Source organism: Peromyscus eremicus, chromosome 23 (genome assembly GCF_949786415.1).
Source record: "Peromyscus eremicus chromosome 23, PerEre_H2_v1, whole genome shotgun sequence".
NCBI lineage: Eukaryota > Metazoa > Chordata > Mammalia > Rodentia > Cricetidae > Peromyscus > Peromyscus eremicus.
The window spans coordinates 38,610,654-38,635,849 of record NC_081438.1 but is presented as its reverse complement, the minus strand read 5'-3'; the positions used below and the strand labels follow the sequence as shown (position 1 = coordinate 38,635,849).

General features: G+C 44.5%; 1 protein-coding gene across 2 annotated transcripts in view; it reads left to right on the top strand.

Moving 5' to 3' along the window:
• Window positions 1-23,533, top strand: part of Ubl3 (ubiquitin like 3) — a 49,547-nt gene extending 26,014 nt beyond the window's left edge. For both annotated transcript variants that reach the window (XM_059248858.1, XM_059248857.1), the window contains exons 2-5: window positions 17,912-18,020; window positions 19,817-19,903; window positions 22,953-23,030; window positions 23,320-23,533. In XM_059248858.1, coding sequence (XP_059104841.1) covers window positions 18,017-18,020; window positions 19,817-19,903; window positions 22,953-23,030; window positions 23,320-23,372 — 222 coding nt within the window. In that variant the 5' untranslated portion in view covers window positions 17,912-18,016 and the 3' untranslated portion in view covers window positions 23,373-23,533. The remainder of the gene's footprint in view (window positions 1-17,911; window positions 18,021-19,816; window positions 19,904-22,952; window positions 23,031-23,319) is intronic.
• The last annotated feature ends 1,663 nt before the right edge of the window (window positions 23,534-25,196 follow it).

Here is a 25,196-nt window from a genome sequence, read left to right as displayed (position 1 = left end):
GTACAGTATGCAGTATGACAACAGGCTGAGATTGAGACACTGTCTTTGCTAAGGAATGTGAACAGAGAAGTAAGGCTGTAGGGGTGGTTAAGTGGCTACTTGGTGGTGTTTACCTAGCATGAGTGCGGCCCTGGGTTTGAGCCCCAGCACCCCACACACTGGGTATGGTGGTACACACCTGTCATTGAGGACTTGGGAGGTGGAGGCAGGAGGATCTGAAGTTCAAGCTTATCCTCAGCTATGTAGCGAGAGAGAGCTACGGTGAATATTCCACTGTGACAGATGCCTAACCTCACTGAAACTGGAATTTGCTAACCTTGTATAGTTATAGGCAACAGTTTCAAACATGTGGTAAACAGTAAGCATTATTCCTGCTGTTATCACCACCAATTCAAATATATCTATTATTTATTTATATATTATAATTAATATATATTAATTATTCAAATTACTAAAATGATGAAGCGTGTGAATTTTTAAATGGATCCTAACACTTGGGGTTTTCTTTACAGCTTATTTGATAAGATGTGCCTTCAGAAAACATTTTTACTAATTATTTGTCAGTAATTTGTAATTGACATGCCACTGTTTAAAGGAAGGAGACACTGAGCTATGTTCTCTTTCTACGATACATGTTCCTTCATCTAAGGGTTTTCTCTAACATCTTTCTTTCATTTCTCAGAATCTGGAATATGAAATCTGGGAATACCAGTTGAATTCAAAACAGTACCCAGTAAGAGATTAAAATAAATCTGCAAATGACACCCCTTACTCATGATAAGTAGTAGTCTTTATGTAATGGTGTGTTACAGCAAGTGAAACCACAAGGAGCTTTTGCCTTCTGTGTTTTCTAACTGTATGTGCTTCGTGAATGCTTATTCACACTGAGATGGTCTAAGGGACTAGTCTAGACACTGGAAATGTAGGGTGCTGGTAGCTCCCGAAGAGGACCTTACGTGTTTACCATGGGAACTCAGCTGCTGAGGCTTATGGGAAGCCCAGTCTGCCATGGCAATCATGGCATTTCCCTTCCTCTCTAAATGGCCCCTGGTGGTTTTATTGACGCACTTTAGGGAGAACGATCAGCTAGTACAGTTCTTGTTTGAGTTTTCATAAGGATATTTATTGCCTACGCTACCACAGATACTGTGGAAAACTGGCTGACAGTGGGAAGAAGAGAAGGGAGCAAAGAACCAGGAGTCCAAGGCCTTGAGATTCTGCCCTCATGGGCTTGGCAGCCTAGTTGTGGAGGTTTAATGTGCATGCATATTTAATTTGCACTGAGAGGTTTTACAGGCCTAAATGTATGCTAGACCATGAGGGTCGGGTAGGAAGAGGACTCGTAAGGCACAGCCATTTTCATTGACGCTAATTACTCTTTGCCAAATCTAGACTCACACACTTTGAAGATGTAGACTTAAGTTTTTTTGATCTTTCAGTAGGTACAGTTACATAAAGGGCTCCCAAGCACATGTGGCTAGTGTGTAATGTCAACGTTGAGACTGTGACAGAACATTGCTTCGCTCACTCTAGCACAGTGGTTCTCAACCTGTGGGTCAAGACCCCTTTGGGGGTTACAGATAGCCTGCATATCTGTAGCAACACAGATTCATAACAGTAGCAAAATTACAGTTATGAAGTAGCAACAAAATAATTTTATGATTGGTCACCACAACATAAGGCACTGTATAACTGTATTAAAGGGTCACAGCATTAGGATGGTTGAGAACCACTGGTCTAGGATTAGAATCGTTCTTTCTCCACTCTCCTAACCAGTGGGAAGAAGTACATTGGGAGGCTCAGCTAAGCCTGTCGGACAACAGCAGCACACAGAGACAGTGCACTTCCTTAATGCACGGGTCCTCTGATCCACACAGCTCTACCTGACTGGGAGCGTGGCATCTGATTCACTAGAGTACCTCGGACTTGATTCTCTTTCACCCTCCCTTTATCTGACTGAAGGAGTGGAGTTTTGGTGTCGAGGCAGAAAACAAGAAGTAAAATATGGAGAACAAGAAAAGTACATTAAAATATTTTTCTTTGCAATTTATTTGATAAGGTGTGTTTTCAGAAGACATTTTTACTAATTGTAAGTAATTTCTAATTGATGTCACTGTTTGGAGAAAGGACGCCAAGCCGTTTTCTCTTTCTATAGTAGTGTTCCCTCACATGATGGCTTTCTCTAATGTCTTTCTGTATTTCTCTAAATCTAGAATATGAATTCTGGAGGGTACTAGTTAAATTCAGAACATTACCCCGGAAGAGAGTAAAAAGAATCTGCAAATGATACCTCTTCCCTGGAGTAATAGTATTCAGAACAAGTTATGAGAGTGATGTGAGCAGATCATTTGTTATTTTATCTAAGAGTTGAGGCCCTGGAAGATGGGAAATACTTGAAAAGATGTATATTCTAGAAAATTCAAAGTGCTTGTATGTACAGTCTTATCAGAAAACATGTGTCTTAAGATTCAAATAAAATTTGATTCAAATAAAATCAAGTAAAAAAATAAAAAGATTCAAATAAAAAAATCCAAATTAATCAGTATCACAGACAAGTTTATGGATTTCCTTCAGTCAGCAGAGAAATTTGTGCCTCTGTGTATTTATGAGCATGCACAAAGTGGATATGGTTATGTCCCTGTGTGTGTATAAATAGTTGTTCAAGGTGAGCACCACTCATGTCAAAGGAACCTTTGAAAGATTTTTCATAGTTTTATTATAGTTGTTGGAAGGCTTGATTCTGACAGTTTCCCGGCAGCTGATAATCAGGGTCTTGTCTGTAGCAGGGAAGACATTGTTTAGGTTCATGGCAGGTACTGAGGAACCTGTTCTTTTAGGGAGGGAGTCATTGGTATAACAGCTGTACAACAGCTGGTTTGATTGAGCAGGCAGGAGTCATCCTTATCGCAACAGGTGTCCTGGATTCTGGAGACACTGTAGCAATCTAAGAAGTCCATAGAAAAAGCCCCTAAGTTATGATAGAATTCTTTTCTTTCTAGAAAAACGTCTTTTACTCCCTGGAAAATTATCAGCCACCTTATAACAACAATTTTAAATTGTTTTCCTTGCAGAAAGTTTCAAGTATTGTTAGAAGTGGAAGAGTTACTGTGACGGACCCTTGTCTGTCACCTACAGTTACAGCACATACTCTTAAACCTGTTCACTGTCTCCCTCCCAAATTAATTGTTTTTAATTGGCTATTTTAAGAGTTCTCATCTGTCTTATCATTTTACCCTGTCATCAGATAAGACATCCCCAACAAGTGAAGGTGTGTGTGACCTCTGCTTTGTTACCGTGGTCAGGAGAGTGGACTGCACACCGACTATGCCTGCTAAGTCACAGTGACTGCAGGTGTTGTCAGAGTGGCCGCCATTACAGCCAGCAGCGTTTGGGGGGAGTTTCCACATGTGTGCCAACTCTTGTTTGCCCTTCCTTGTGATCGCAGCCTCCCGCTGTGTTTGCAGTGGCTCCTCCTCATGCCCAGGGCCTCTCCTTGTGCTTACTGCTCAGAGTACTTGCAATGTTAAACCAGCAATGGACTGCTGTCTCCCTTAAGGTTACTGTTGCTGTGATGAAACATGACCAAAAGCAAGTGGAGGAGCAAAGGACTTATTTCACTCACAGTTCCATGTAACAGTATACCATCAAAAGCAGTGAGGTCCGGGAACTTGGAGGCAGGAGCTGATGCAGAGGCCAAGGAGGGGTGCTGCTTACTGGCTTGTTCCTGCTTTCTTATAGAACCCAGGACCACCAGCCCAGGGATGCACCACCCACAATGGGCGGGGCCCTCCTCCATATATCACTAATTAAGAAAATGCCTTACAGGCTTGCCGGCAGCCTGAACTTGTAGAGGCATTTCCTCAGCTGAAGCTTCCTTCTCTCTGATGACTCTAGCTTGTGTCAAGTTGATATAAAACTAGGCAGTACAGCTATTGATCTTACTTTTCAGTATGTTTTCAATGCTGTGTTCACTAGAATTTAAGATCTACCGTGCTCTTAAATTTAGTTTATTACATTGGAAAGAGTCATCAGGTAATTGGGAAGATTTGGTCAGATCATTAAAATATCTGAAAAGGAAATAGAATATCAGTTTATAATTGTAATTCAAACTGTAATTACAGCTGTCCTTTGGTGTAGTAGTGGAAGTTTCAGGACCCCCAGTGGGACCCTGAAACCTGATGAATCCTATGAGATGGTGTGGTACTTGTGTGTAACCTCACACGTTCTCCATGCACTGGCCTCCCCTTAGATGCTTGTGACAGCCAGTTCGACCAAGTGTTTGAATAACTGCCGTACTCTATTGTTTAGGGAGGAACGACAAGGGAAAGTGCCTGAGTGTTCAATACAGATGCAATTTTTCTCTGAATATTTCGGTTTACCGTTGGCCCTGTTCATGGGGTGTGACTAGCTAAACAAAGACACTGATCAGTGATAACATACACAGACGTGAATAAAAACAGCGCTAACTGTAAAACTAGGACTGTATTAGAGTTTATAACTATTCTTTTGTAAGTCGGGCTTTAATGTAAAGGAACAAAATCAAGAAAGACTTGTAAGTGGCTTTTTTTCCTGCACAAAGGCAGCCTTGGAGCTGTTTTTCGTGTTGCCTCTCCTGGGCCTGTTCTGCCCTGCACCTCCATTTGCAATGTCTCTAGTTCTTCTCTTCTGTCTTGCTTGGCTGTCTTAAGAGCTGGGGACAACTCATTTCTTTTGAACTAAAATGTTAAAGCTATTTCTTTTAGAAACAAACACCTTTCCTACTTAGCATCACTCACAAAATGTGCAGAAGTGATCCTAGATACTGATGTTACAGTCTATGGAACAAGTTATTCACGCAGAAGTGTGATTTGAAGACGGCAGCATGGTCCACAAAGGGTTAGACACCGTTTCCAGAGAGACCGATTGTTCTGAAGCCAGTGCAGGTGGAGGTGGCCGCCCTAGTCTGAGGCTCACTGTCCTCACAGGGCATACCCTTCTGCTCTTGCACTTCCGGGTGGGAGTGGAGGTTGAGGGGCAGATTTCCAACTGAGCTGTTGTTTGTTCCTCCTAGTCAGAGGGCAAGCCACTGCCCCGCAGTCCTGCTCTTACGTGGAGTGGTTCAACTAGAATTACTGGCCTCAGTTGTCTGCAATTCAAGGGGTCAGTCAACAAGTGATTGACACGTCGCCCCTGTGGTCTCCAGAGACCCTGTTCCTTTTCACTTAGAGCACTGTCTTCATGTTTTCCCTTTAGCCTTCGTTTCAGAAAGTCTGATGTTTACAGAAGTAGGAACAGCACTCTGATAGACTCTCCCTGAGGTCTCTGTATTTCCCCTCTTGGAAACCATCTGCTGCCTCCATTCAGCTCTGCCTTAGATGGATGTTTTTAATGCTGCTGGGTTTGTCTGTAGCACGCATAGCTTAGGATTCGGGGATCTTGAAGTGATAATATGAAGCAGTCCCTCCACTCACCTGCACCAGTGCTCATGCTGGGCAGCACTCTTCGGTCAGGAAGCTCCCACAGACTTACGCTCTGTTTTCCCTATTACATAGCGACATTGATGTGTCCATTATTCAGTTGTTCCTGTCCTTGTTTGTGTCTTAGGAGCCCTCCTGCTAAATAATTTGTTATGTCAACCCTGAGTATATTTGGGTTTTAAATTTTAGTTAATGATAATAAACAAACACCATTGTATTAAAGTCAGAATTCATGAATGTTTCAGAGACGTTAATTAATAAATGAGAGCCTCAATATTAAGAGCCCATGAGGTCATAGCTATCTGGGGCACCACTGAGTGACAGTATCACTAGTCACAGGTTGATGCAAATTGTCTGTGCAAGCTGAATAGGACTGCAGAGCGCAGGCAGCATGAAACAATTGTTTTCTTCCTAGCCAGACAGAACATCTTCTTCATAAACAGGAGTGCTTGCTAGCACTTTGGAATAATGAGTTGGCAGACATAATGTAAAGAATTAGATGTTTTTTAAACTTTCTTTTCTTCTGGGAGCAACTGTCTTCTATTATCATTGTGGTCTTTATCAGAATTTGCATTCCAGAATGCATGTAGAATAATGAATTTGTTTTTACCTAATTATGCTTAACAGCAAAGTAGAAACATTATTTTCTTAGTGATTTCTAGTAGATTACTTTCTGCTTATACATAAGATGTTTGTCACTGAACTGTTGACACTGAATCCAGCTGCAATCTGATGTACCCTGGTCTGGTTATTGATTCATCCTTCCAGTCAAAAACTGTGGTGGCGCACACCTTTAATTCCAGCACTAAGGAGGCAGAAGCAGGTGATCTCTGAGTTCCAGGCTAGCCTGGTCTACAGAGTGAGTTCCAGGACAGCCAGGCTCATACAGAAACCCTGTCTTATTTTTTTTTCTTTCTTTCTTTCTTTCTTTTTTTTTTAAAGCCTTCTCTTTTAAGGCAATGATTGTATGGATTATTTTTAAGTGCATTATTTCCCTATTTTTATCTAATAGCAAGATTCAATCAAGAAACAATATGGTCAAAGGTACCTCATCTCTAAAATCCATGATATATGTGATAGTTATATTTGGTGCGACCAGAATTAAGTTTTTAAGATTGAGTTTTCAAAACTGATACACTAAAAAAACAAAACAAAAAACCTAAACTTATACTTTTCTAGATACTAAGTCGTTTCTGTGAACTTCTCCGGGCTCCCTCATACACTGTAACACCAGAGCGTGGAGCCTTCACTTACTCCACCCCGTTTTCTCCTGTTCCCTTTTCTCTAACTCTCAGATTCTGTCCACTGTTGGTCTCTCAGCCCAGTCTGTTCTGTAGAGTACCACAGGGTTCAGAATTCACCAGTGTGCTCTGAACATGGTTTTGAAGAATTATTCTGTCTTAGTTAGGGTCACTATTGCTGTGATGAAACACTATGGCCGCCAAAGCAGCCTGGGAGGAAAGGGTGTATTTGTCTTATACTTCTCATTCATCATTGAAAGAAGTCAGGACAGGAACTCAAGCAGGGCAGGAACCTAGAGGCAGGAGCTGATGCAAAGACCATGGAGGAGTGCTCTTTACTGCTCCTCATGGCTTGCTCAGCCCACCTTCTTATAGAACCCAGGACCACCTGCCCAGGTGGGATGGAACCACCTACAATGTGCTGGGCCCTCCCCTATGAATTACTAATTAAGAAAATGCCCTATAGATTTGCCTACAGCCCTTCTTATGGAGACATTTTCTCCTCACCAGTGCCTAGCTTGTGTCAAGTTGACATAAAACTACCAACACACAAACTTAAAAACTAATTTCTGATAGCACTAAGTATAATTATCACATTTATATCATACAACGTGGCTACAGAAAGATTTTGGATGAGGTGCCTTTGACTATGATGTTTCTTGACTAAATCTTGCTATTTGGTGACCCCTTACGGATCAATTGATTGGAAAGTAAATGTAGGCAGAGTATATCTTGCTACAGTAACTGATATCATCTATGTAGGATCATCTTACAACTTATTGTCTAAATTGAGGTACTTTAGGGATTTAAGGCAGATCTGCTCACAGTAGGGAGTGTCTGTGCACCTGGGATTAAGCTGAGGGCTGACTTAACAGGCAAGCACTCTACCTCTGAGCCATAGCCACAACTGCAGAATGTTCTTTTTAGAAGTAGGACTGTCAGAAATAGTGATAAAAGGTACAGTTTATTAAACACACAAGCCAGTACGTAGTAGTTGAAGGTCATTATCCAGCATTATACGCTGCACATAATTGTATGTGCTACACTTGTGTGTTCCTGACAGCACAGTGACATGTTTACAGGAGTGTCGTCACAGTCATGAGGAATTTGCTGTGCTGGTGGATCTGCCATCACACGTGATTGTCTTTGAACTAATTGTTGCATTGTGGGTGACTATTCCAAATAAGTAGCTTATCTTTCCCGTGCACTGTTAGGAAAATATGAGGAAATGGTTCAGACTTGATACTATAGTTTATAATTAACTTGTAAATTGTGATAAAATATGCATAAGACAGAATTTCACAATTTAACCATTTATTGATATTTAAAACATTGGTAATGATGTTTAAGGGATCACATTTCTAAACCTCTTTTACAATAAATAATCCTTTTTCTCTCTTAGAATCTATTCCTCTGAAGTTCCATGGTTCAGAGAAATGCAAGACTAGTTTTTAGTTTGTATGTCGCAGATAATGCCTCAGAATTTGTTTTCTATCCTAAGAGAGAAAAAAGCAAGCCCTTTGTGTGCCTGAAGAAGACTGGGGTCAGGTATTGAGGAAGTCCTAGGGGAGTGGGGAGAGGGGCCTGGCCTTAGTCGCGGAGCACTGGAGCACACGGTCATCTAGGAGAAACCTGGGGGCTTTAGTATGCTTTTCTGTTGAGGGCTGGCCTCTCAGGACCGCAGTTCTGTCCTTCCTGTCGGAACTTGAGGAGTCAGTTCCGAAAGTCCATGTTAAATAACTGAGGTCCCAGGATCTAATGCAGTACTGCAAGCCTGGTGATGATGTGAGTAAGTAGGAAGAGACAGTCACAGAAGGGCAGACACCCCAAAGGAGTAGTGTAGAAGATCCCAACAATGGAGCAAAGCCAAGACAACTTTAAGCTCTATCCCGTGCCATGCCAGGATTTACCTGTGTAAGTAGGTGACTGGAGAAAGTACAACACAGAGGTGTTGAAAGACAACCTGCTAGAACCATTGGGGACTCAGAAGGAAAACCTCTGCCAGTCGACAGTGCTTGATTTCCCTTCCTGTGACTTCAGACTGACTTAGGCACAAACTGGACTGCTGTGTTTCTTCTAAGAGGAGGCAGGCAGGAGAAAGAGAGCTGTCCCCTTTCTGAAGTACATGACTGTGTGACGGGAGAACGCCGCTCTCGTCCCCGGGGCCTCTCTACTACTGTGCTTCTGCCAACTCCCTTTCTCCTGCCTGTACTTAGTCCCTTTAGTTTCTAGTTGTCAGGGACAATTGTCCTGAATGAAAAGCCCTTCTTCTAGTGAGCTGAGGGATGTAAGAATCCTGTTTAGAACCAAGACTTCACACACACACACACACACACACACACACACACAAATGTATATATGTATGTATGTATGTATATGTATATATGTACATATATATATGTATGCCCCTCCCAGAACAGAGCAGGTACTTTAGTGTTACTCACATCTGTTCCTCAGTTGACAATGTGTGTAAGAGCCTTGCATATTAAAATCAGTTTGAAGCAGCTAGTTGGTATCCTGTGTGCAGATTTTATATAGTCAGGCTTTAACACACTGCAGAACCAGAACTTGATTTCAGAAACATACAAGTTTATAGCATTTGGAACTTCTAAATTTTATATTTTCAATGTTAATTTGCAAGAATTTCTAATCTTTGAGGTAGGGAGAGAGTAAAATACTTGTCAGAGGAGGCATAAGAGGAAGTTAGGCTCTTGACACACTCCCAGAACTGAGGAGCTGTAGACAGGCAGGCTCACTGACTGGTCACGCAGGCCAGCCTACCCAGTGAGCGCCAGGCCAATGAGACCTGACCTAAAAAAGGAGGCAGATTGTATCGAGTCTTTCTCTGCCCAGCCAGCTCCCAAATAATGAACAGAGACTTCTTATTAATTATGAAAACTCAGCCTATAGCTTAGGCTTGTTTCTAATTCTTGTAACTTAAATTAACCCATCTATATTAATCTATATTCTGCCACGTTGCTCATGGCTGTTACTTCTCTTCCTGCACATTCTGCTTGCTCTGCATCTCCTGGTGTCTCCCTGTGTGCCTCAGTTATCTCCTACTTCCTCTCTCTGCTGGGAAGTCCTACCTATACCTCCTGCCTAGCTATTGGCCGTTCGGCTTTTTATTAAACCAATCACAGCAATACATCTTCACACAGTGTGCATATATCCCACAACAGAAGATGGCACCTGAGGAATAACCAGATTGTCCTCTGACCATCAACATGTTCCTACACTACTAGTTCATACGTGCATGCTCTTGCACGCGCTCTCTCTCTCTCTCTCTCTCTCTCTCACACACACACACATACACACACACACACAAACACACACACACACACACACGAATACCCAAGCCTATGCACTGTAGATCTTCTCATAGAGTTTTAATTTTACCAAAATTCCCCAAACTTATTTCAAAATAAATGTACATTATAAAGTACTTAAAAGAAGAGTGTTTTGTAGTAGTGTTCAGTGACTTGCTAGGCTGATTATGGTTATTACAGTGTTCAGTAATTTATGATGTTAGTTGATTACTATGTGACACATTTGATACTTTGTATATTTTGTACTGCATATATTGATTCTAAACTGAACTTATAAAAAAAAAAACCTGTGCTCTTTATTCTGGTAATAGAAAAATAAATCTGCAAATGAAAGCAAGTAAGGTAGCCACTGTTCATCTTCACGGCTTCCTACCTTCTTGTTTGTGTTGTGATTGGAATTGGGTTTTCTTTGTTGTTGTTGTTGTTTGTTTACTTGTTTGTTTGTTTTCGAGACAGGGTTTCTCTGTGTAGTTTTGGTGCCTGTCCTGGATCTTGCTCTGTAGACCAGGCTGGCCTCAAACTCACAGAGATCCACCTGACTCTGCCTCCCGAGTGCTGGGATTTAAGACATGTGCCACCACTGCCTGGCCTGGAATTTTTTTAAATCAATAAATAGTTGAACAATTCAGGAAATATAAAATACTGTTTGGAATGTGGTTCTGGAAATACACATTCCAAGTAAGTGGGAAAATGTAAAACTTTTCAGAGCAGTGGTTCTTAACTTTCCTGATGCTGCGACCCTTTAATACAGTCCCTCATGTTGTGGTGACCCCAACCATAAAATTAATTTCATTACTACTTTATAACTGTAATTTTGCTACTGTTATGAACTGTAATGTAAATATTTGAGATGCAGAATATCTGATATGCAGCTCTGTGGGGGTCATGATCCACAGGTTGAGAACCATTGTTGTAGAGGAACTTTAGTTAGAGACCTTTCTGATCTTTTATCTTCACTTAGTGTAGGCGGATGTTTCTAGACCATGAAACAGGGCACCTCACTGAGTGAGTGTCCCACTTACAGGGTTTAATATGCAATGTGTGATTAGAATCTATATCACATAAGGTGCTAACAGAGTGTAGAGAAGATCCAGTCAGCAGGTTTCAGTGTGGTTAGTCATCACTCCAGGCCTTAGTTTACTGAGGGTGAGTGAGATCATAGGCAGGAACGCAGGTATATTTTGTGTAGCGTAAGTAAATAAACTGCTCGAATGTTTTTGCTGCTCCTTTTCAATAGGAAATATAAACACTTACTTGTCTTCTCCAGTTCCTCCTCGAAATTGTTTTCCACAATGTAGCTTTAGTATTTCGTCTGCAGTGATTGTTTTGAGGCTGGGTTGGGTATAGCCAGTGGAGTCTGGCAGAGCTGTGCACTGAGATTTAGGTGTGTGCATGGGGTGGAGATGGCAAGCATTCCAGTACAGGATGGCCCGCGTGGAGGCTTTGAAGAAAGTAGGACCTCGGCAGCTTCGAGGACTGAGTGAAGATGCCTGTGCTTTGAACAGGTGGAGTGATTCTGGAGACTAAAAAGCAGGGCCGCGGGGACCGAGCACTGGGAAGCACTGCCTGCAGCCACTCCCACAACTCTGAGTGGGGCTGTGGCCTCTGCTTTGGAGTGGGCACGATGGGGTGGTTAAACACCATGTGAGGTGTCTCAGTAAGTTGCACACTGTAGCCTTTTACTTTACACTCACTGTGCTGTGCTGTGTTGTGGACTCAGCCCATGAATGCTTCCTCTGGTTTTTATTAAAACTCACTCAACAAATCCTTATTGAGCATTTCTAATTTTATATCCTAGACAGCCCTCCTTCCACTGTTGGCTTGTTTGTGTGTTTCTTGTCTTCAAGACTATGACCTCAGGGGCTGGAGAGATGGCCCAGTGTTTAAGCACTTGTACCACTCTTGAAAAGAACCTCTGTTAGGTCACTAGCACACACATCAGGGGAGTCACAGCTGCTGGAACTCCAACTCCAGGATATCTGATGTCTCTGGCCTCCGTGGGTACCAGCACTCATGTGCACATACTCACACAGACACTTAAATACATATAATTTTAAAAAAGTCTTTTAATGAAGATTAGGAAGTCCTATTTTCATACTAAATTTTTCATGATGCAGACACAAAGCCGTGTGTTTCAGATGTTTGAGTGGATGGAAAATGAATTTGTTAAATATATGGTTCTCATATTTTAGTGCTATAAAAGTGTTTCGATAATTTTTATTTTAAATCAGTCTTATATTCTCCCTCATTCTTTGTTGCTTTTATAAAAGCATTAACAAAACTCAAAATCTGGCGTTTATTAACCCTCAGTTCTAGGAAAAGGAAAGCCACATATCTATTTTTAATTTCCTCCATTGTCTTAGTACAAGTCACTGGTAGAGGCTTGTATCTTTTTTTTTTTTTTTTTTTTTTTTTTTGGTTTTTCGAGACAGGGTTTCTCTGTGTAGCTTTGCGCCTTTCCTGGAACTCACTTGGTAGTCCAGGCTGGCCTCGAACTCACAGAGATCCGCCTGGCTCTGCCTCCCGAGTGCTGGGATTAAAGGCGTGCGCCACCACCGCCCGGCGTATCTTTTTTCTAAATTAAGTAGTTATTGAAATAGAATGTATACTTTAAAAACATATTGTCGTCTTCAAGTGGAAATAGGAAAAGTAATTAAAATAGATGCATGTTAAATCCCATGTATGTGTTTAGGAAGTCGGGCACTTGTGTTATTTGTTGTTTGAGTTCTCTTGAGCAATCACCCAGGCTGTGCTCCACTCCACTCACCTGCCTCCCCTTCCCAAGGACAGGCAGGACTAGCTGTAGGCACCACCACCATGCCTAGCTGAAGAAGAACCAAAACTCCCCATGCACATGTAAGAAATAACAAGTCCCAGGTCTCCCTGATGATAGCATCTTACATAACTATAAGATCACAACTGGAGTTAGATGTTGGTAAGATCCACAGGCTGTGCAGACTTGCTTATGTCACGGGGACACAATAGATGTGTGTACTTAGTTCTGTATAGTTCTGTCACATGTCATTTCCGGGACACTACCACATCATGACACAGAGTAGTTGGATCCACGGCTCCCCCCGCCCCACTTCCATAGATACAGCTCTCTTCCCCTCACACTTGCCCAAGGCTGGCCTGCTCTCCACCTCCAATCCTGTAAGTTTAAGAGTGATGTAAGTATAGACCCTTTGGGGGTGGCTTCCATCACTCAGCGAAATTCCCCTGAGCTGTAATGAGTGCCTTTTAAAGTGACTTGCTAAGAGGTTATCTAGGGCCTCCACTCACCAGTTGGCCATGACCATTTAGCAAAGAATGGTGGCAGGGTAGGACACATGGGACCTGGAGACACACAGCACGGAGGCAGCGGTGTTTCTGCTGATCTTGTTCCCCAAAAGAAACTCGGGAACATAGTCCAGGCCTTTGCTGCTCGCCCCTTCAGGCTTTCAAGCAGGAAGTGTGAATTCCTTTTCTGTTCAGCATGCTGGTCTCTTGGTAGACAAGAGCCAGGCTTCCTCTTAAAGGGGGTTCTTGTCCACCTCCATAATCATCTCATTTCTAACAGTCCTCTCTCTAGTCTGGTCTGTCTTCCATTCTTTTGACTCCCCTGATCTTTCTGTCCTGACCAGCTTAAACAGATTATATGATTAAGTTCTAAATGTGGTGTCTCCCAATTTTTTTTTCAATTCTTTTTTCAGAAAGAGGGATGGTGGTTTGAAAGCCTGGGGCCTCTTGATCCATTGCAATGAGTGACTGTAGGCCATGAACAGTAGTCACCAGTGGTCATGGTCATCTTGCCTTGCTCTGCCCAGGAAATTGTTCAGCATGTAGTTGGTCTGGAGACTCTAAATGCCATCTCTTAGGAATCTCAGTACAGTCTGCTCCGTTCACACCAAGTCATTTTGTCCTGATGCTTTAGAGAGGAGTTTTTACTCATTGCTGGGTGAAGGACCCTATTACCTCCCAAGGGGGTGGTTGTTTCTGAGTGGATTCTTACTACAGTGCAGGAATGGTTAACTGCTGGCCAGCCTGTGTGCTGTGCTCATCTGAGTGGTTAGAATTCAGTCTTTTCCTCCATTGCTGTTAACAACCCCAGACTATCCGGCTGTGTCCGAGGCAGGTTACACTTCTGGTGTAGGACCAAGTTGGCTGTATTAATAACTCACTCTCTCTTCATTTAGAAGCTAGGTCAAGTACGTGGATGGTAGCATAGAAGAGGCTTTACTTTGCAAAATATTCACTCGGTGACAGCATGTAGACTAACTGTGGCATGTTACGAGCTCTGAGGACTACCCATGCATTCATACTACTACCCAGAAGCCATTGTTCACCCCTGTGCTCCCTGCTGCACAGTTCAGTGGGGTACCAGTAAGTGAGGCATGGCTTCATGCCTTCCCTATGACCTTTCCAGTTTGCATCTCCACGTGGGTTCTTAACACCGAAGGCAGGTATTGGCCGACCAACTGGCTAGATGCCCAGCATGTGCCAAGCACCGCAGGAGTTAGTTACTGTCTGTAACTCAGTGCTGACGTTGTTGTCCCAGTTTTGTTCTCACTTCCTTGAAGCAGCCGCCCGCCAGCAGTTCAGCTGCTTTTAACTGTGGGACCCATGAATCCCGGCCTTGGAGTTATCCTACTCTCTTGTCTCTCATGCGAGGCTTTGGAAGATTGAAACACCATACTTCTGTAGTCCGGGGCCACCTTCAGACTCCTCCAGTTTCAGGGGTTCTCTGGAGCCAGGCAGGACACCAGGCTACGATGACAGCCTAGATGGGTACAGAGGGGTTAGTAGGGCTGTGTGACCGAAAATGTGTATCCAGCCATAAATATCAAAGAAAAGTAATTCTTTTAAGATGATGCCGAACACATGTAAAGGGCAGAAGTTTCTAGTGCTGGGACTAGATAACAGACAGATGATGTTTTTGTCTGTCAGCTGATTGGTTAACGATGGTTCAGGTTTTAAATGGGAAGTGCTGAGGACTTGGCATGTATCTGTGGAGTAGGGTGTGCATGTGTGTGCTGTGGTTCCTTGAGAACTTAGCATGTATCTGTGGAGTAGGGTGTGCCTGTGTGTGCTGTGGTTCCTTGAGGACTTAGCATGTATTGGTGGAGTAGGGTGTGCCTGTGTGTGCTGTGGTTCCTTGAGGACTTAGCATGTGTCTGTGGAGTAGGGTGTGCATGTGTGTGCTGTGGTTCCTTGAGAACTTAGCATGTATCTGTGGAGTAGGGTGTGCCTGTGTGTGCTGTGGTTCCTTGAGGACTTAGCATGTATTGGTGGAGTAGGGTGTGCCTGTGTGTGCTGTGGTTCCTTGAGGACTTAGCATGTATCTGTGCAGTAGGGTGTGCCTGTGTGTGCTGTGGTTCCTTGAGGACTTAGCATGTATCTGTGGAGTATGGTGTGCATGTGTATGTTGTGGTTCCTTCAGCCAGAATGGTCAACTGAGGCTCTGTGAAGAGTCTTCAGAGGACACCACGACATCTTGTAACTTGGTGTACATTTCTATATTCAGAAGCATAGCTCCTTTTTTAAAGAAAACAAAACAAAACAAAACTGAAGAAGAGTTTGAGTTCCCAGCAAAATTAAGGGGACGACACAGATTTCCCATGTGTCCCCTCTTACATTTTAACACACACACCCAGAGTGTGGGGGGCAGGTGGGGGTCAGTGACAGCTTTTTACTTTTCTAGTCTCAAGAAGAATGTCTTCTTAGGAAAATGCTGGGGATTAAACTGTTTAAGTCTTGCAGACGGCTACCTGAGCTTGCTCTGATGAGAAAGTTTCTGCACAACATGGGTTAAGAGGACCCATGATTGGAATGGTTGGGGCCAGAGGTATTTCAGGTTTTGAAGCATTACTTAGACTTGTCTTGTTGAACATCCCTAAGCTGAGAATCCACAGTTGGGAATGCATTCAGAAAGGGTTAGGATTAGGAATAGGGGGTATTCAGCATGAGCTTCTTTACAATACTGTGACTCATTTCTCTCCCTGTATTAGGATTTTTTAGTGTAATTTCATTTTAAAAGTAGCTCTAAATTCTTACTGATATAGTAAAAGCTTTTCCCCTGGAATATAGAGTTCCTTTTTCTCTTCTGCTGAGTTATCCATACAGTTGGAGTACAGTACGTCCATTCTGTCTGATAAGAATCCAGTTGATTCTGCATTGCTGGTGAATATCAATTCTCAGCATATTTGCTTCATGGTGAGGGAGCAGGGGTGGTGTTGCCATGGCTGATTAAAAAGGGAAAGCAGCGTAGTGCAGTATTGTGGTAGTGCTGATATTGACTTATATTGTGCTTATATTGACACTGGGCTCTAGAGGGCTTCTGATTGCTTTAATTTTAAAAAAGTACGTATTAGTAACTGAAGAGGAGAGAAGGTAACCTGGGCCTTGTCACAGTTTGCCAAGATACAGTGACATTCTCTGGCCATATATAAAGAAGCTAGGCTAGATTGTCTAATACTCAGCTGGGACCAGACCCAACTTTTTAGTAAGGTCCTTTTACAAAAAGAAAAAGTGTGTGTGTCCAGAAGAAGGCATCGGAACCTCAGGAGCTAAAGCTACAGGCAATTGTGAGTCATCTGTCATGTGTATCAGGGTCTAAACCTGGGTCCTCTGCAAGAGCAGTATGTGCTCTTAACTGCTGAACTGTCTCCAGCCCCGCTAACGTCTTTAAAATACAGACCTGAAGATGTTGGAAACCATACCTATATCTATGGCTTATAGGGAAATGAGTAGATACAGTGAATTTAACAACAGTGATAAAAAAGTGAATTATGGAAGATAAAAATTTTAAAGTGGACTTTTCGGAATATTTGCTTAGTTGGAATACATATTGACTTGCAATGCAAAATCCAAGAGATGTAGAACGAAATTGTTGGATTCTTCTTGTTTGCTTTCGTGTTTAGCCACAGGCCCTACAGGGCTATTGTTTTTTAATAAGTTTTGAATTAAAGCAAATTCTGTAATAGCAGTCACAATCTGCAGTTTAGTTGCCGACCTTGTTGTATATTCAGAAGCATAATGACTTTGGTTGTGTGTGTGTGTACAAGTGTATGGGTGTACATGCGCCTGTGTGCATGCCGAGGCCAGAGGTCGGTGTCAGAGGTCTTCCTCCAGCCCCGTATTTTTTGAGACCATCTTCTCACTGAGCTCTGACTCATCATTAGGTTAGACTGGCTGGCCAGCAGCCCAGGATCTGAACCTGGTCCTTATGCTTGCTTGCTTGCTTGCTTGCTTGCTTTAAAGATTTATTTATTTATTATGTATACGGCATGTATGACTGCAGACTAGAAGAGGGCATCAGATCTCATTACAGATGGTTGTGAGCCACCACGTGGTTGCTGGGAATTGAACTCAGGACCTCTGGAAGAATAGTCAGTGCTCTTAACCTCTGAGCCATCTCTCCAGCTCCGGTCCTTATGCTTTCACAGCAAACACTTATCGCCAAGCCGTCTCCCCAGGCCCCATGACTTTGGTTTTCTTTTACTTACAAAGGTATCTGCGCACGCTCGCTGTAAATGACAGGAAATTAAAGTTATATACCAATTCCCATTGTAAAAACTGCTTTGAAAGAACTGAAGTAAGTGCTGTGACGTGAAGTAGAAGGGGACGGGACTATTGGAGAGGAAGGAGCCCAGCTAGAGTTTCCGGGAAAGGCAGGGCGGGGCGGGGGCATTTCAGCAGGAGGCTGAATAAGAAAGCAGTATAAGGACACGTGTATGAAAAATGCCATAATGGAACTCTTACTGTCTGATGACTTAATAATAATTCAGACTTGAAATGAAAACACCAGTGGCACCGACACTGGAAATGTGGTGTAAGTGAAAACCTGTGCCAGTCATTGTGCTCTCCAGTTGAGATGTCTGTTGAGAGCATCTCTGTCTGCTTTCAGATTAACTTGCGCCTCATCTTGGTGAGTGGAAAGACGAAGGAGTTCCTCTTCTCCCCGAATGACTCCGCCTCCGACATTGCGAAGCATGTCTACGACAACTGGCCCATGGGTGAGTGCTGGCTGCTTGGTTCTTCGTCCCCACTTGCTCCACACTCTCTGAGGAGGTACTGAGACCTGAGACCACTTAACGGGCTCACTACCCTAGACTGTGCCTTTCTCACCACAGACAGCGAAGGCGCAAGAGGCCACGTTTGCCTTGGTGCCAGTAGAGTATGTCCAGTGCACATCCGCTTCCGTGGGAACGAACCTTCAGACAACACTGAAGGAGAGAGACTTAGCCTTACCACGGCAGCAGGCTCTGTGGGCTCCTCTGCGTGGGGCCGGCTACAGAAAATGAAGCCTGGAACAGGCTTGACCTGCACTTCATGGTGCATAAGTTCTGTGAACAAGGTCCAGGAAGAGTGAAGTCTCTGCATGGTGCTTTCAGCTACTCCCCAGTGAACACTTTGGGGGAGTTTATGTGGGAGCTCCCCCCAACCCCACTGCCTCCCTATCTAGTGAGACTCTGCCTTGCTTTAAGTAAGTCCTTAGTTTTCCCCATCACGATTTCCACGGCATGTGCCATCTGGTAATACTGCTTTGCCCATCTCATTTATAAAGGATTGAACCCAGGGCCTTGTGCATGCTAGGCAAGTACTCTATTACTTAAGCTGTATCCCTTGCTCCCTGTTTTAGAAAGTCTTGCTAAATTCCCCGGGCTGCCCTCAAATTTGCAATCCTCCTGCCTTAATCTCTCCAGTATCTGAGATTACAAGCATGTGCCACCGTGCCAGCTCTATATAGTACATTTAACAAAGTCAATTCTAACCTCTTTTCTGTATGGATTAAAGTTACTGTCACTTGTCTATATAGCAAAGGAATGCTTGGCCAGACATACTCTGTAAACAATGGTTTTAAAGGCAGTGCATGCAAGTCATTCATACTGGAGCAGAGTGGCTCACCTGATCTTATCCAGAAGAGACAGTGCAGTCAGAATTCCCAGGAGAAGAGGGGGCCTGCTGGGGTGGGGGCAGGCATGGCACAGGTGCCTGGGAATGAGAAGAGTCACTCTCTTGTGCTTGAGTTGCTGCGACAAGGGGATATTGTCAAGTGCGTGCACATACGTTGTTCTGAACATCCAACAAAACCAAACCACGGTAGAGACTAGCCTCCCTTCTTTTCCATCACTCACTTGCAGTGACTGTTGTTGTTGTTGTTGTTGTTGTTGTTGTCCACTATCTCCTCCTGAAAGCAGAACCTAGGATTTTGAGAAAGGTGAACAGGAATTCTCAAATCTTAACTAAATGCAGAGCTCAGTTCTTGCAGCAGCAAGCTGAGGGAGCTGCTGCAGTGGAAGCATAGCCTGCCTGCACAGCAGTCTGTGAGCTGAGGTTTCCAGATGGTGTCTGCAGTAACTGCTGGGCCACCCGTACCACAGCTATCCTGTTTGTCAGTGGGCCTGAGAAAGACGTGACAGTGCACCCCGGCACTGACATGCTGAGCTAAGGAAGTGTCTGTGGAACTTGTCACTGCCCTGGAGCGTGCATCTCAACAGTCCAAGCACTGGAACTATAGTGCTCCGCTAACTACTGAGAACGGAGTGATCTTCAAATGACAGACCCTTCCCGAGACTATTCTCCAGCCCACTGTTTCACGGCAGCAGCCTACAGTGGGCACTCTTGATCTCTGAGAGGCAGGCAGTCTTTGCAGCTCTCCTGCTGCTTCTGAGGAGGGGGGAAGGAAGGAGCGAGGGCTGCAGTGCCTGGGCGGTGGAGGCTCTGGCCACGCCCTCCCTGGTGGCCTCTGGTGTGTGACCTGCACAGCCCTGTTGTGTTGCGGGGCCCTAACCAGTTCCGTTTCTTTCAGACTGGGAAGAAGAACAGGTGAGCAGTCCAAACATCCTGCGCCTCATTTATCAAGGCAGATTTCTACACGGAAACGTCACGTTAGGAGGTAATTGACGTCCTCTCCTGCCAGTCCTAGGCTTTTGTTTGTTTTCAGTGACAGTGCCTTTGTGCTACTGAAAAGCAGACTGAGACTCTGAGGTCCCCTGCTGTGGGTGTGCCCTCTCCCTGTGAGAGAAGCCCCAACCCAGTGTGCAGTCCTACTGTGTTACCGGTGGAGTTCATTGTGCTGCCCGATGATGTAGTCTAGATGTGATGCTTGCTCCTAAGTGACCCCCCCAGACTAGGGCAGCCATCACAGCAGGTTTCCACGAGAACTGGGAAGCTGCTCATTGTGTGAAGGTAAAGCAAACAGCTGCTGTGGACGCAGCCTCCTCACTCCAGCATAGTCACCTTGTCCTCTAAAGCTAAGGTGAGGTCTGCAGTCTCTTCTTCCTCAGGCAGACTGTGTGTTCATTCAGTTACTGTGTGTGTATTGAGCTTTCTTCTGCTCTGCACTGATAAACAACGCTCGGCAGACAGCGTTGAACAGGACCAGATGCCCCCCCCCCCCTTCAGGTTACTCTGTTACGGGACAGCAGAGGTCACTGTAAGTAGACTTGAGTTGAGGGTTAGAGCTGGTGACCTCAGTGACTGACAGTGTCACATTAGTGGGCAACTTCAGAGTCTAGACTCACATGTAGCCTAGGCTGTGGCAGTGTTAGATCTGGTCTGAAAACTACTGTAGTCTACAAGAAGTAACTGCCATTTAGAGGTAGAATTATTTGGCTTGCTTCTCTTCTAGTAGTTTTGCCTAATTAGATGAGGCCTCTGGTAATGTGGAAGCTGACTGTTAGCCTCCTGGATGTTTTGTGCCTATATTAATGTGAAGCCATCCTTTTTTTTTTTTTTTTTAATTTCTATGGTTCAAACAAGATCTTGAATTAAAATTAATAAATAAACAGCCAGGCAGTGGTGGCGCACGCCTGTATTCCCAGAACTCACCCACTTAGGAGGCAGAGGCAGGCGGATCTCTGTGAGTTTGAGGCCAGCCTGGTCTACAGAGCGAGTTCCAGGACAACCAGGGCTACACAGAGAAACTCTGTCTTGAAAAAAAACAAAAATAAAGAGAACCAGCTAATTGTTGGTTGGATTTGCTCTCTTGACTGTGAGTGAGTCTCTGTCTCCCTCTGAACACTGGTCTGTTGAGCAGTGCCCACCAGCCCTGATGCCCCATGTCAGATTAACGGCCACAGGGTTAGGGTTAAAGTCAAGGTAGTTCATTCATTCTCACTAAATTAGAGAGTTTTTTAAACTATTTTTTAAAAATTGTTTTAGAATTGTCAGCAGAATGACTCATCTCATTATGACAATCATGTGGCTGTCAGTCTTTTTAGAAGCAAATTAAAGGACTTCCAGCTTTCATGATTCAGACAGGTGGTGTGGAGTACAATGGCCCTTGGTTGGCCAGTGCCACCTGGGACTTGGTTAGACTGGGTACTAGTGCCCCACAGTCCAGTGCTGCTGGGTTCCTGGTTGATCCACATGCTAGCGCTCCACAGTCCAGTGCTGCTGGGTTCCTGGTTGATCCACATGCTAGCGCCCCACAGTCCTCCTTCCAGACCGCAGGTTTTCTTTGTGGTCTGTGTTAAGGAGATGGCACCCGCATTGGCAGGTGTTTCCAGTGTTTGCATGCCTGCTCTGAAGGTGGGCTTCCTCAGTAATCTGTGAAGGAGCCTTAGACCTACAGCTACGGATCAAAGGCAGAGACACTTGTGGGTTTCTAATAGAATCAAGAATATCTGACAACAGTATTTTAACTTGTTTACTTTGTTACCATGAGGGACAAAGCACAGGTATGGAGGACAGGAAAACTTCATGGAGTCAGTTCTCTTCTCCAGCTTTACCTGGGCTTCAGGATCGAACTCGGTACCTTTGCCTGCTGAGCCATCTCACCAGCTCAGAAAAAAGAATGGCCCAGGATGGGAACAAATGGAGCCCTTGTGATGTTCGAGCTGGGGGAGGGGAAAGTAGTGAGGATGCAGACAGGTGGATGGCCTTCCGCATCTGTGGGGCCTGGGGCGGGCAGCCAAAGTAGGAGGTCTGGGCCTGCTCATTCTTCGTCTCTCCCCACCCCCTTTAAGACCTGGTCTCACTGTGTTGTGCAGCTTGGCCTTGCACTGTTGGGCTCCAGCAACTCTCCCGCCTCAGTCCCTTGAGTAGTCAGACTACAGGTCCACACACTGCACCTGGATCTGTCATTCTGTGAGATTCTGTGGTTCGGTCAGTTTCTAGTCCTTGGGTCTCTTTAAACATTGTTGAATCCCATTTTGAGTTGTAGCCTTGTTAATCAGGAGAGGCACAGTGACAGCTCCACTGGAGAGGATGATGGTCCGCTGACACTGTGACATTCAGTGGGGTCCAGAGAGAGTGGGGCATCACCCAGAGCACTCACCTCCATTCTCGTCCCCTCACGTACTTGTGTGGCTAGGAGTGCACCCCAGGGCCTACGGCATGCTGGGCAGGCCCTTTGGCTCTGAGTCAGCAGTCCAGCTCCAGCCTGACACTCGTCTACAGTGCAGACTTGCCACCAGTGTGACTTCGGAGGTCCAGGAACAGGTGAAATCCTATCTTCTGGACGTCGCCCAGTGTGTAGGAGAGTCTTCCATGGAGGAAGGCATGCCAGTTTCTGGCTTCTCCTTCACCTGCTGCTGCCGGCAGCCATGCCTGCTGTTTGCTGGAGTCGGGAGCAGAAGAGAAGTGCCAGCCCCGCCTGCTAGAAGGCAGCTTCTAGTGCACTGCCGGCTGTCTGGAGTGTCCCTGCTGCTGTGAACTGTGGTGACATCATCGCCAACCAGCAGTCAGGAGGTCACACAGCATGACTGGAAAAGCAGGGGCACACTTTATAGAAAGCTGTGCTTTCTCTCAGATAAGACGGCATGGCTAGGAGAGTCCCCCGGAACTACTGTACACTTCCCTGTGGGAGGGAATGTCTCCTTGTGGAGGAGCCACAGCCTGAAGCCATTCAGAACCCGGCAGCCTTTAAGTGCTTTCAGCCCTGGCTGGTGATTTTACAGAAGGATGTGTGTGTAACAGATTGTCTCTTCCTTTTCACACAGCATTAAAACTTCCTTTTGGCAAAACAACAGTGATGCATTTGGTGGCCAGAGAGACCCTGCCAGAGCCCAACTCACAAGGTAAGCCTTTCCCTGGCAGGCGCCTCATCTGAGCCGTCAAGACAGGCATTCATGGCTGCCTCCATGTAGACACTTTCTGAAAAGGAAATGCAGTACGTGAATTGAACTTAGAGAGCAAGGAACCAGGTGGTTCTTGAAACATGCCAAGGTTAGATTCCTTGTTTACAGGGTTGTCATTTTTCTAAAGCAAGCTTTGAGCAAAACTCAGGCTGTTCTGACTATGCCTCTGCGTTTTGCCTCTCCACTCAAGACTCCGCGTGGCTGAACCAGGCTGCCTTTGTTTCCCCAGGTCAGAGGAATCGGGAGAAGACTGGAGAGAGCAACTGCTGCGTGATCCTGTGACACGTCGCAGCACGTGCTGCAGTCTGTTGATGCTGCTGGGACAGAGGACTTCAACAGCACCCACACCTGTGGGACAGCCACACCTGCACACCATGGGGCTGAATTACTCGGGAACTCTGTCATCTCTTCTTAGAAAGTAAAAAGAACCAAGAAGACTCTCACCTGGTCCTTTATTCCTGTCTCTCTTGTCTGTGTTGAGCACTCAGAAATGCACAGTGGTCTCCAAGGGAAGTCACCTTGCTGCCACGAAGACTCATCCACAGAAGTCAGAAGTCAAGTGTTGCAGTACAGTTTGCACTACAAAAAGACAAAAGATCATCGTTATTTTCCTCATCAGCAGCAGAATCTGCCAGCGCCTGTGGTGCCCAGAAATACTCCTGTGACAGCCCACACTGGAGGACACTCGGCATCATTGACGTTCATCACCAGGCCAGTCGCACAGAGGAAATGGGAAGGGATCTAAAATGCTGGGTGAATTCTACCAAAGTCAGCCACTGTGGCTGTCCTCACAGGATATCAAACTGGGCGTGACTGTCCTCCCTGCAGCAAAGAAAAAGCCATGCCTGCTGCTCACAGCACTCTGCAGAGGGAACCTCTGCTGCCTCAGCCCTGACTCCTCCTGGCAGGGAGCTCATCCAGACAGCACAGAGGGCAGCAGGCAGCAGTAGACCCTAGCCTTAAAGTAGAGGGCCAGTCGCTCGCTCGCTGGCTTGCTCGGGGGCGTCATTGTGCAGAAGCGGTAGGAAGCCTCAGCAGCAGATCCGATTGTGTATTTGAGTATCAGAAAATTGAAAACTTCCACCACTGTCACTCATCGTAACCACGCCCTGCATTATGCTTACTCACTAGGACAGAGGAATCCTTTTAAAAAGTCTCCAGATACTAATTTTGTTACTTTATGTAGTTTGCATTTGGAATCAGTGCTTGCAATTGTATTAAAATCACAAGCTGGTTTTTAAGGCATACATGATTAGTAGCACCACTCTTATTTTTACCAGTAATTTAAAGATTGATATGCTATAAATAAACAATTTGCACAGCACTAAAGCATGAGCTAATTTCATCTAAACCTGTAAAAAAAAAGATTTTATATTTTTTTCACTGGGAAGAAATCTTCCTGGATGAAATTACAAATATGTGTAGATTATATTTAATAAAAAGACATAAAATATCTAACTTTAGAACACAAATATAGATTGGCGTGTAGCATATAGACAGTATTCCATATCGATAACTTTATGCAGCCTTTTTAAAGATGAAGTTGCAGACTGCTCTGGGTTCTGTATCTGATGAGGGTTCTTCACTCTCAGCAACATTCAGTCAATGGTCTCAATGGTCATCTTTGTTTAAATGCAATCAGGTTACTTTATTCATTGTTAATGCGTTGATGAAGAGGCTTTATATGCAGTAGATCTACGAAAATATTGTTCATACTGATCAGAATTAAATTTGTATAGAGCAGAGTTTTAAAATGAATGTAAATAGCACTAAACCTTTTCTTTCTGCAGCCTGTACTTAATAGATTCCTTCTGTAAACTAAATAAAAAAATTGTAGTGCATTCATTTTGTTGGTGATTTAAAGGTCAATAACTGTTTAAGCGTTGTTTCGTCTATTTTACAGTTAATCTTCTGCTCCCCTGGGTCTTTTAAAGTTGGCTCCCTTACCACTCGGTGGCTGCTTGGGAATGTCCCGGTGTCTTCCCCGCTGACCTGGTTAGTGTGGGAGGCGCGGCAGCTGGGGTTCTGTCTCGTCATCACTAAAATGCGACATTCAGAAGATGGCACACATCCATCTGCTGTGTCGGCATGGACTAGAGAAGAATC